General features: G+C 44.4%; 1 protein-coding gene across 1 annotated transcript in view; it reads right to left on the bottom strand.

Moving 5' to 3' along the window:
- SLC2A13 (solute carrier family 2 member 13) overlaps positions 1-13,299 on the bottom strand; it is a 2,060,320-nt gene that overhangs the window by 613,663 nt on the left and 1,433,358 nt on the right. The window contains exon 5 of the mRNA XM_069629212.1: positions 5,092-5,255. Coding sequence (XP_069485313.1) covers positions 5,092-5,255 — 164 coding nt within the window. The remainder of the gene's footprint in view (positions 1-5,091; positions 5,256-13,299) is intronic.

Genomic DNA, 13,299 nt, shown 5'->3' with positions numbered 1-13,299 from the left:
GCCTTCAGGTCTTCTTAGCCAGCCGGGGTATATGCACATGGGCCAATGGCACAGGTAAGAACAATCTTGTCATGGCTAGATGGACAGCCGCTACTCATTCATCTCCATGGAGCCCAGGGTTTTGCAAATAGGTCAACACCGGTTGTTCCCAACGTAGACACTGGTTCCTTCAGGATAATGTCATAGTCATATAACACGGCTACCACATATAGAGGTTGCAGGAGCGTTATCCAAGCAATTGCACACGAGGGAGGGAGGTCTCTTCACGCTCAACTGCAAGTTGGCAACCTTACAGGCTCCTCCCACTGCACGGCCCAGTGACGCTCCCTCTCCTGCGGGATAAAGTAGTTTCCCTGTGGTGCCCGCAGCCGGCCTCTGCTTCCCTTCTCCCACGCCCAATACTCATAACATTAATATCTCACCCAAATGCAGTCGGATTTATTCAAAATTTTCGCCAAGGCGTCTTCAATATGTCTCAGGTGATATCAAGTTGCGTTTTTTCTCTTGGTGGCTCCGAAGTAGGATGTTTGATAGATAAGGATGTCAGCCGGAGTGGAGCATGACAGCTACGCAGCCATTTCGTGTGCGCGCAACCCAACCCAGCTAAAAATGTTCGGTTAATATGGTAAGCATTTTTTTTTTAATATAGATTTTAAAAAGAATCCTAAATGTACTTGAAATACTCATACTGACTACCACATCTTGATGTATTATACTTTTATGGGTATTTACTCTTTCTTTTCCCCATTTGCGCCACTTCCAACCTCTGCAACATGTTCGAGGGACGGGGCATCCTATCCCCATACCCCAAACCTTAACCAATCATCCTTCCTCACCCTGGCACTCTGCCCACATTCTCCCTGCATTCAAAGCTCCCTAATTAAAACCCTTTGTATAATTTTAGGGCACCTTTTTATGCTGATTCGGAACTTGATTCTCGAATCGTGTATTGACTGCCTTTCGAGAATTGAAAAAGCTTGGCAACAGCAATGCATCATGGGAGATATAACTAACTTTTTGGCTACAGCAAGACTCCAATTTGTGCCAAATAAAAAAAATAAAAAAACAGGTTGGATTTGAGCCAAAACAAGAAAATTTCATTCTAGTGCTTTGTGTTCAACTTGTTTCTCATTTGGTGCAAATCCGTCCAGCAGCTTGGGCTGTGTGCGTGAGCACAAATGGGACATTTTCTCCATGGGAAAAAGAATGGGAAACTGAAAAACACCTCTTTTTTACTCTTTGTATCTTTTGAACCATCACACTGATTTGCACAAAACTTTCCATTCTTGGAGGGTCTGGGCCCTAATATAGGAATTCCAGACACTATGCTGATCTGTCCTATGTCTGAAAAGGTATTAACCATATAATCTTCGCTTTTCCTGTGGATGATAGGTTTCACCTTAACTATAGGGCAGCAATGTAATAAGACTTATTTTAGGACTTAAGGACACTGTGAATCTGTGTATACTTGAACAGTATAGAGCCTTCACCCCGTCTTCTTCTAAATACTTGTTTCTTCTCAATACCCCTACATTAAAGTCAATACAACTGGGGGTGTACTAAACGAAACCTTTGCACTAACTCCATCTGGGTTAAAGTTAGTGACTAGTTTCCTAAACCATCACTAAAGAAGCACTATAACAGAGCAAAGTAGTCCATGTGTTTATTGCGTGTTAACCAGAGTGTGTGTGTGTGTGTGTGTATATATATATATATATATATATATATGTATATATATATATATATATATATATGTGTGTGTGTGTGTGTGTATATGTATAGGTATACATTTAATTTAATTTAATCTGCTATGGTTTTGTTATTTTGTTACCCAAAACTTTCACAAACTGAAATCACATGATTATGTTTACAACAGATAATACTATACAATATGAGCTGTGACAAATCCAGGGTATTCATCCTCTCTACCCGAGGAGGAGAGACCCCCTTTGGAATTAGGGAGGTGAGCCTGCTAAGTTTAACCCCTCCATAGAGATCCGCGCAAAAGAGATCCCACTGGCTGTCACCCCCCCTTTAGAGGACAGGAGATCCCTAGAAAGGGATATAAATTGTACTTCCCATTACCAAGGTCTCAATATCATTGTTGGTTACATGGGAGTTAAATTGTATGCTGACTTGAACTTTCCTGTAAGAGTGGCTGGTGTGGTTTCTGACCCTCTCTATACACAGTACTCGTGGGGATCGACAGAAGAGTGAGAAGTCCCACTCTCTAACGAGAGAAAGGATAAAGAGTCAATCAGGAGTGGAACAGAAAGAAGGCTGCAGTCTTGGCATAGGAGAGGTGCAGAACCCTGTTCCTGGGAGCTCTGGCATAAGAAGACAAAGCGCTAACGCCAGGTGTGGCGGTCCCAACCATGGATGAGACTGTGGCAAGCTTACAGTTCTGCTGGTAAAGGACCCACGTGGAGCACAAGCCATCCGACAGCTGGCATGCCCTGAAACCAGCACCAGAGGCCTGCAGGAAGCCTGCGGGAAAAGGAGGCAACCTCTGCTTGGAGCAGAGCAGGGAGCAACCAGCCAAGAGGAGTCACGCAGAGCACAAGCAACCCGACAGCTGCCATGCCGAGAGACTGGCAGTGGACACATGCAGGATTCCCGTGCAGAAAGGATGCAAGCTCTGCATGGAGCACAGCACAGAGACGAAGTCAGAGAAGTGGGGAAGCATTGACTGAACTCCTGGAGTCTCCCAAGGAGTGTTGCTGTGAGGACATAGGTACACGGTTGCTCTTTGGAACCGGGGGAGGGGAGGCCAAACACCACCACAAGGTGAGGTGAGAGACATCAGGCCCCAAGGCGAGAAGTGAAACCCCAAGCTGGGTTAAGAGAGAATGGATCACAAGACAGGGAAAGAGCAGCAAGATACCAAGGCGGGATAAGAGAATTCAGACCCCAAAGCGGGATAAGAGAAACTGGCACCCAGGTGGGGGGAAGGAAGAAAAACTCCAAGGCGGTAAGAGAAGTGAGACCCCAAGGTGTGGTGAGAGAAAGCGGGTTACGATCGGATGAGAGAAGCAGGATCCCAAGGTGGGTTTAGAGAGGTGAAAACCCCAGTTGGGATGAGAAAGACAAGACCCGAAGGTGAGGTGAAAGATACCAAACCCCAAGAAGGGAGAAGTAAGACCTCAAGCAGGGACGAGAGAAACTACAACCCAAAGAAGAATAAAAAAACAAGAACTGCCTCAAGGGTGAGAATGCCAGGAGCACCCTCACAAGGAGGGTGGAGCCACAGTCCAAAAATTCCTCAGTGAGAAAGGACAGACCAAGAGTTTGAAAAGATATCTCAAATACTGATTTAGACTGTGCATAGGGGACGAGAAGCCCCATTGATAAAAACATACCAGGGAGGGGGCCAGAAACCAGCCACCATTCACTTGCTAAGGGCAAGGCCCTAAGTGTAGTTTTTTCTTATTTCTATGTTTCGTTTAATATTGGTAGGGACAGAACTCAGGTTAGTATAGGTTTCCGACAGAGGAATTTCTTATCTTGTAACGACTTTCCTAATGAGGACCATTCTGTAGTCCCTTTATAGAATAGACCCAAGAGTGTTAGACCCAAGGACAGCGTAAAGTTTCAATAGATAATAAAGGATAGTCTGCTACAGTACCCCCATGTCCCTTTCCTGATTCTGATCTACGACAGAGCATTCATTAAACAAATGTCAACTTAAAACTTCATAAATACTCCTTCCTAATTATAACAATATTACTACATTCTAAAGTGACCTGTGCATTCATCAATAAGCTTATACACGCAGATTCTTAAATAACAAGTGACACACCTGTATATAAATGTATAGGGATAATCATCAGAATCTACTTAGGCCTATCAACACCAGAGGTATTTCAGGCATGCAGTGATATTAACGAATTGAAAATAAAATACATTTTAAACAAACCCTGAATACCGAAAAATACCATTTTTTTGTAATACGTATGTACGGGGGTTGCGTAAAGGATTAAAATGGGTGGGGAGGGGGGTTGGAGTGAGGTTATAAACCGACGGAAACAGGGGGGCTGGGGGGACCCCTAAAATAAAAATTTTTTTTTTTACAAAAACAAATAAATGTAAATCGACATTTTTTCGATGTTTAGGAATCGTTAACAATGTTTTCGTTTTTCATTAAAATCACAGTGATCCGTATTTTATTGTTGGAACATGCAAATCCCAGCCTGTATGCATGCTATATTGGTATGCGAGTGAGTGAGCACTATGTTTAGTGCACTCAATTGTTAGACAGAGGGCACATCTTCCCCTAGTCGGTGATGAAATAGGGCACATCTTCCCCTAGTCGGTGATGAAATAGGGCACATCTTCCCCTAGTCGGTGATACTTCGCTTTTAGAAAAGCAAAAGGGGCAAGGCTCAAAGATAATTGTTTGCCAATCATACATCTGTCTATATATATATATATATATATATATATATATGAAACTATCATATTGCTTCCCTGCACCTACCCGCCAATCCAGCCATCAACCCTGGCACAATCCAGCCGCTCAAGCAAGGCAGCTAATGGGGGGGGAAGGGTGTAATAGTTAATAAGGAGAGCTGTGAGTATCAGTATGTTTGTCTCTAGCTTGGCATTCAGATCCATCCCCTCACCTTAGAAGCTACAGAGGAATGTTCCGGTGTGTCCTCTATGGTAGGCAGAGTGCAGATGGGTGCGCTATCTCCCAGGGCAGCAGTTGGAAATAAAGCTTCCCTTGTCCATTTCAGCCTCTGCTGGGCTTTCTTCCAGGGCACTATTTACTAAGCTTGAGGCTTTGCATGAATGGCAAAGCTTCTTGGCGGGGAGAAGAAAATCCACAGAGACGACAGTGACCTGGATTTTATTCAGCTCCATTAGCATCTCTTTAGCATCACAGCTGGAAAGGTGACATAATTATGAGAAAAGTTTCCATTGAATCATGTACCAAAATATCTAACTGTAGGAATGTGTGCGCTTCCAGTGCAGTTTTGCTAATTAACCTTTGAAAAATTGCCGATTGGTTAGTATAACGGTACGCTAGTAGTCTTTGGCTGTTTCAAGTTTTTTACTTTCCAAACATGCCATTCCGTAAAAGCCACCTACCAATCAAACTGCCCAGAGTCAGTTTCCTTCGGCCGAGCCGCTCCACAAGCCAGACTCCCAAAAGAGTGAAGATAAAGTTGGTAAATGCCGTCACTGCAGCGAGCCAAATGGCGAGGCTGTCATTTCTGATCCCAGACATCTGCAGGATGGTAGCACTGTAATACCTGGAAGACAAAAAAGACCACACCTTTTCATTCGGTTGTCCACTGGTTGCATCATTAAAATTATTACTGTCAGAAAACAAATAGTATGGGCAATTATGAAGTAGATACATAATACACACCCAATTTTCCTGATATAAATCTCTCCACAACTAAAAGAAAATGTTAAATGCCATGGGAAGCCAGAGCCTGTGATACAATCCTACCACGACCGGGCACAGTTTGTAGCTGTAATGCTTCACTGTTTCCATGGAACCTAAATCCACACTGAGTTGATGTAGAACCATCTCCAAAAAAGCGATCAGAAACACAGCTATTAGCTTGAGAACAACCACTTCCAGAGGCGTTGCTAGGGGGCAGGGGGGTCGGGGGGGGGGGCGATGGGGCTATAGCCCCGGGCCTTTTGGTTGTAGCCCCGAATAGAAGCTCAGGGGCTACAACCAAAAGTCTATAGCTAGCCCTGAGTACCGCCAGTCCCGACATTAGCTTAGCCCCTGATCTTTTTCAGAACTAGCAACACCCCTGCTTGTCACCCAATCACACGAAATATTGCTTTTTATAGGATACTTGTAAAACGCGGACTGGCACATATTGTGTATGAGCAGCCACAAAGAATGAGGCTATTTTTAAAGATAAGGATTTTGTATGAATTACAGATAAACTATTGCAGAATATTTCTTCCACATGACTTGTCCAAAATGTCAACCATTAATGAAGCTGTTGATGGGGCGATATACCCCGAGGTGGTTGGCCGATCCTGTAGGTAATGGACCACCGTCTCAGTTAAGGGGCCGAGGGCAGCGAGGGTCCCTTCACGAGGGTGGCAGACTGTTACCTACAGTGTCAGCCTGCCACCGAGGGGCATATCACCATTAGCACCTGTGTAGATCCCTACAAGGGTGCTAATAAAACTGCTCGGAACACAGGCTTTCCTTAGTGAATACAGCCTGCGTTCCAAGCATTCTTATTGGTGGACGACGCTTCCCAGGGTGCTAATGGGGATTGCTCCCTTATCTGCTTTAAGGCTCCTAATGGGAGACGGCTACTTCTTACTAGATAATTACAAGATCTGGCAGACTCCATTTTCCACTTTCTCTGTTACAGGGGGTTTTGAATAAAGGCATTTCTGGGCCCTGAGGGGACCCATTCAAATCCATTCAGATTGCAGGGAACCCAAGACATGTAGCACCATCAGCATGGACAGACCCCTTTGATTTTATTGGGGGAACATAATGTGGTTCCTGGAAGCAAGAGGTGAGGAACGTCAAAAATCAATAGGAGGCAAAAAGAAACACACACTTGCAACCTTCACTAATTAATTACACCACCCCTCACCCTGGCGAGGAAACCAGAGTGGTGAAGCTCACCACTGCCCCAATCAATTCGACAGCAGGACTTACACATAAAAAGACATTTATACCATCCTCTAATGCACCTGTGAAAACAAAAACAAAATTCACTGGGAAATGGCCAGACAAGCGACTCCCGCAATCAAACATATCCCAACACTAACCCCTTTTACCTAGGGACAAAGCCATAAACCATGGAAGGAGAAACAGGCTGCTCAACAAATACACACTGGAAGCCTATTGTGAATATTCAAATTGGCCGCCGGTCCTTTCAAAGCCCAACTGCTAATAGGATTGTGGTAAAGGAAAAGCTGACTGCCCAAGCCAATCAGGCAGGAGATTCCTTTAGCAGGCATTATAAAGGAGGCACAGTTTCTTCATTCGTGGTTAAGGGAAGCGGAAGCAGAGATGCAGAAGGCTGTCTGGGGAGATGTTGCAGAAGGAGCTCCATTGTTGGGAGAGCCACAAGACCAATACAGGCTGCGGGGCTAGATGAGGAGTAGTACCAGGTGGTGGGTACCATGAGGAGGCAGGGCCAACTGAGGGGCCAGAGGCAACTGAGGAGCCAGAGTTAGCTGAGGAGCCAGAGGCTGTTGAGCATACAAAGCAGACTTAAAGGGGTCAGAGGTAGGTGAAAGGTGAAAGAATAAGAGAGGTCCAAAGAGTGATAAGGGGCCACAGTTCGCAAATGAACTGGTAATAACATACTGGCTTGGGACAACAGGAAGGTCCACGGCTCCTGGAAAGTTTAAAATGCTTACATTGTGAAAATGGCACCATATCCCTGACAGGATACATGATAAGAGAGGCATTCCTGGGGAGAAGAGGCAAAAGGCAAGGCAGCCGTTATGGTGGGAAGAGCACAATACCCCTTGGAAGGAAGTGAGAGGCGGGAATCACTGAGTAGGTCAGAAAGGCACCCAAACCAACGTGGTCAACAGGCAGTGGTCGAAGTGTACGAAAAGAAGTAGTGGAACTATATTCCATGCTGGCTTGCCCCCGCTCCCTACGAGCCCCATCGCCAATCCCCTCCCACGCACAATAAAACCCCCAAAAAACATGTGCCTGCTCTTTCAGGAAACGTCCTGTGCAGTGCACTGAAAGTGCAAGTCTCAACTTCTTCCTACACTTTTATTTTAAAACGAAACCATTACGGAACGATTTCTTTTTAAAATAAAAGTAGAGGAACAGTAAAATGTATTTTTAAAAAGTAGAGGAGCACCGCTCCCAACCGCTCCCGCTCACTTCGACCACTGTCAACAGGAAATAATACATTGTGTCAGCAAGTGGTGTGCCAGCCGGTTACCAGACATTTCATCGAAAAAAATTGGTCGACTGGACAAATGGTCGAACCAATTTCGTCAAAAACCAAATGGTGGAATTATTTTTATTTTTAATTTTTACCCTTTTTTTTGGGGGGGGGGGTGCCCCTCCAACCCCCTTTTTTTCTAAAAAAGCCTTTTTTTCCCTAAACTACAACCTTAAAAATAAATATAGAAATAAAAATAAAAAATCGACCATTTGGTTTTCGATGAAATTACGTCGACCAAATGTCCTGTCGACCAATTGTTGTCGATGAAATGTCCGGACACCGTGCCAGCCATTATCCTTCTGGTGTGGATTACAATTAGCCAGAAGGGTGCTATACACGTGTGAAGAGCTCTTGCAGCAAAAGAAATCGGGGTTCAAAATTCATGTGACCAGAAACAAGAAGCTGCAGGCCACTAGATTATTTGAGGCACCGAAGGCAGACCAGTACCCTCACAATAGAAATAACAAAAATATGTTACTGTTCCTCCTATCCTGACACTGTTTCCTAGTCCAATCACCAGAAGGGAACTCCTTTTATGTTACAGATAAGCTCCTAGACCCAATAGCTATTTATCCACACCCCTTCATTTTTCGTAAAATCAAGCCAACAAAGTGATGGGCACTATATCGCTGAGACGGTGAAATAGATTAGAAACATAAGGGTTACCAGTATCCCTTTTAGATTAGGAACCCCAACATAATTATGGTTTACCCTGTCTTGACAAAATTTGCATAGTTTACTCTTAGGGAAGAATATCCCTTTTCGCCATGGTTAAACCCTAAGACCTCAAAGGGATTTATGCCCTGATTCATGGATTATTTGCGCTGAAAAAAACGGGATTTGTGCGCCATTCTGCCCACAAATCCTTGTTTAACAAATTGGGATTTGCGGGCAGAATGGCGCACAAATCCCGTGTTTTTCGGCGCAAATAATCCATGAATCAGGGTATTAATGTGGACTCATCCTGACAAAGTTAAAATATTCAAACCACACGCACATGTCACTTGTTGGTTGGACACAACAACTTATGGAAACAGGAGGAAAGTGCACATTAATCATAAGTAGCTACTTTGCTGCGCATGCGTAGAACTAAAAAAAGACACCATCACTGCTAGCATGAAGTTAAGCAAGGGAGGAAGCCCATTATCCTCGGCATGAACTGCGGAGGCCAGTAATATACAGAGCCCTCCACTGGGCCTTCCATGAGCAGAACGAATGGGGAACGTACGACTGGAATAATAATACTGCAAATACATTTCCTCCAGCATTCAAGTCACTTCAAAGAGCCTACATTTAGGTTTCCCCAGGAAATCCACAGCATCCCTTTCAAAAACATTTATGGAGCTAAGACTAACAATCAAACCCTGCCAGGGATGGGCTTACAGTCATGATTATTAATGTTCAGAAAATGGTTCTTCTTTCCCTATTTTCCAGCCTCATTCATCAAGTGCTACTTTCCCCAGACAGGTTTTTTTTGCCCCTCAGTGCTAAAGACACTAGAAAAGCAGTACGAACGTCGTGCGAGCAAAATATTTCTGTTTCTGCTGCCTTGAAATGCCTGGTCTTTATACCATCCGAGTGGCCATTTTGGAATCAGACATCTCCCCAGGCCTGCAGATCTAGCTTTCACCAGCAGTGCCCTGCAAAGGATTCCACGCCTCATTGCACCACAGAGGCCAGAGGTCTTCAGACAGCCCCTACAAGCCATGCTCACTCCCGGGTGGAGCTTGAGTTCAGCTGCAGATGATTTCTGCATTTGGCCCACCAGTGTGCTAAGGCTTTGTCCTATCTCAGTGGCCATTTTGGAATCATGCAACTCCATTATTTGTTCAATATTCTATCATTCATTACATCACGTACACCCATTTCTAAGTATTTTTCTCTTGCTGGTAGGGATAAGATATACATTGAGAACTATTATATTATACATGGTGAGGTCTCCTCTCCAATATGGCTGACCTGTTTCCCCCATAGACTCTGCTAGATTACCGTAACAGCCTTTGGTAGAAGTATTAGTACCCTCCCATTTAGCCTTTCTGTTTCCTTTATTTTTGAAATAATTGATTGCAATGCATTATGGATGTTTAGCTGAGTAAGGGGTGGTGCACCGATATACCAGTTTGTTTTGTACATTTTTACAGCCGTTTCGTCACGGATAATAGCGACATTAAGACCTTCTGATTAACACATTTTAGCTACAACGTATTTTGAGTATTATTTGAACTTTGGCATTTTGAGTATTTTAGTTTGCATATGCAGATGCCACTTTATTTATTATGTGCCAAAATTGTACATGCTTGCCCTTTCCCTACATGAGTGGGCATTGTCACTTTATAAGGCTGTTTTCAATATTGAAAATTAAAGTCTGTGTGACATATTTCAATGGGATGTGGAGTGCCTACACGCTCCTTTTTGTTTTGAGCTCCCTCACAGTCCCTTCTTGCACATGTGCCATCCAGTAAATCCCTGTCAAGAGGTGTCCCACGGCCTGGTATGTCCTAGCATCACCAATTCTCCCCTGTTAGCCCCTCCATATATGTTCCCATTGTGAAAAACTACCATGTAAGGGCTATTTCCTAACCCAGTATGATCACTGTTATGAACTTCCCCAATGCATGTACCAACTGCACCCTGTAAATCATACTGTTTGATGGTGTGGGACCCAGAGATGCCTTACCTACCATGCGTCTGTCAATTCTGATCTTCCTCCTTAATGTTCTTTCCCACTCTCTCCCATATGGCTTCTGTTCATCTCCCTCTTCCGTACACTCTCCATGCTCCCCTACCACTCTCTCTCAACCCCATTCTTCACTCTTCTCGCAAATGCTACTCATGCCCCTTCTCTCAGTCTCTCTTCCAACCCACTCCAATCTCAACGAGCTGACACGCTTCCTTTTGTGTAATCCAGGAACTACCTCTTCTACCTCTGCTCCACTACTGACTGAAACCTTGGTCTCTGGAGTGTTCAATGGCTCTGCAAAACAACACCTTCCTCATTGTTCATTGATTCCCATCACCCCGAACTCTGGGTGCTGGCTATCATTGAAAACATGGATTCTTCCAAATAGCACTGCCGCCCGGACAGCCCTTTACACTCACTTTGCCTCTTCCTCTCAGTCCTCTCATTTCATGATCAGCAAGGACACACCATCAGGACCTCTTCTCCTCTTTGATTTCACTCCCTTGTCCTTTGAGCACATCTTGGTCCAACTCCTCGCTCCTATCACTGGGACTATCCTCCTCATGTATCGCCCACCAGGCCTCCTGAACCGCTTCCTCTCTGATCTTGAGCTCTTACTCGAAATGCTACCAGGTAATGTTCCTGCCATTATACCGGATGACCTCAACATCTCGAATAGGACCAAGGCACAACAGCTCCAACTGGACTCCATTCTCACAGACCGCTCACTGGTCAACCTCCATAATCTTCCAACCTACACCCAAGACAACTCACATGACATTACATTCTTTTCTTCCATTCCGGCCACCTCTGCTCCCTCAATTGACCACATCCACCTCTGAACATTCTCATTCACTTCACCATCTTTATTCCTCCAAAACTCTACCACCCCCTTTTTCATTCATCACCAAATGTAAATTAAGGCTTGACTCCATTGTCCCCTGCCTCAAGCAGGTAAATATGTCACTCCAAGCTCTTTTTCCTTCACTTTCACACTCCCATTAACCCCACAATGATCCCTACCCTGCTTGCTCATTTACACTCTCCCACCTTCATCCTCAACAACAATATATTGCCCCAGCCAACTAGTTGCTAGTGACAACAAATTATCACTGCGTACACCACTAGTGCAAAGACCAATCCCCAATCCTTCACACAGCCTACAAGGCCTCTGCTGATACTGACCAATATTCGTGTCATAGTCAGATTCTACTATCGCACTAATCCTCCTCTCTCTCCTCTCATCCATGGAAACTATCCATGACCTTCAAAGCCATGCTTTCCCCTCATTTCCTGCTCTCTCCCTGAGCATGACTTTGCCACCTATTTCTCCACTCAAATCATCAAAATATAGGCGACATTCCCACTCTTATCTCCCCTCCCTGGCTCACTATCCCATCTTCGTCACACTCTCATCTCTATCACACTTCTCTACCACCTCCCCACTGAATCTCTGCACATACCTGGCCCTGACAACCATTCTGTGACCCCAATTGATTCATTTTAACCACAAATTGTTAATTACTTTTACCTCATCGATCTGCTGACCCCTTACCCTTATTCAACCTGTCTAATCTGGTATATATTTCCAGGATCTTACAAAACAGAGACAGTTATACCTCTCCTAAGGAAACCAAGTAAGTGCGAATGCCAAAAACAACTCATTCCACAGACGTTTCTCTCCCTCCTTCCCTATTACTCTAAAACCCTCAGTACAGTTGTCTTTAATTACAGTCGACTATCCTGAAGTACACTCACTTGCTGATCGCCGCGAATCTAAATCCCGCTCAAAAAACTCCGTAGAGACTGCACTCGTCCGTTTTGCCATTGTTCTTACCTCTGCATACCACTCTCCGCTCTCCTTCATTCTCCTCCGTCTAGGCCTCTTGCTTCCTGTGACACTGTGGGTCATTGCATTCCCTACTTTGCTTTAAGAGCATCACATTAGATTGTGTGTCCACCCAACTCATTCGCCATCTCATGGGACTCCAGCACCTCCTACCTGACACCTTTTCTGGTGTGTTTCCCTAAAGGATCAATGGAAGGATTCCTGAAAATCCCCCCCCCCCCCCCAGTCCCTCTATGCAAACTAACTGCCCAACACACTTCTCCCACATTGTGCCACCCAGACTACTCTGTGCAACTTGTAAATATGTCAATACTGGCTTGGGGCTCTCAATGTTCAACATATTGTTATATCCTCCAGTCCCTGTTACTGGTATATATTCCAATTCTTAACCCTTCACCACCCACTATACGCCTTTCAATCCAGCAATGCTCTTGTAAAAGGCACCTCACCCTAGGACTGCCTCTGTTCTCTGTTATTGCCCACTTTGTAAGTATATACTGTTTATTAAAAAAAACACCCTCTTCTTAAATAAATCCAAATAAAAAATACAAATAAAAGTACAGAGGACACACAAGATTTTCTGCGACAACAGACACATAGTGGTACACCATGACTGTAGGGGGCTGCCTGCTTCTTCTTAGTATTTAGTAAAGCCTTGAAACGTAATTGTTCTCATTTTACTTGGTTGAAGGTCCGCTTTTCTATTTTAAGGTTCGGATTCCCTCTGTTCGCCGCACCCCCTAGGAGCGATGACGTTCAGAGTGGCACGTCGTATAAATCGCCCATAAATGAAATGACAAATGACATACACAAAAATAGGAGTCATGAATGCAAATATAAACACCAGCCTCACCTCA

This window comes from Ambystoma mexicanum, chromosome 12, assembly GCF_040938575.1.
Source record: "Ambystoma mexicanum isolate Mex_15411 chromosome 12, UKY_AmexF1_1, whole genome shotgun sequence".
Taxonomy (NCBI): domain Eukaryota; kingdom Metazoa; phylum Chordata; class Amphibia; order Caudata; family Ambystomatidae; genus Ambystoma; species Ambystoma mexicanum.
Note: the sequence above shows the minus strand (reverse complement) of the source record. Positions and strands in the feature narration are given on the sequence as shown.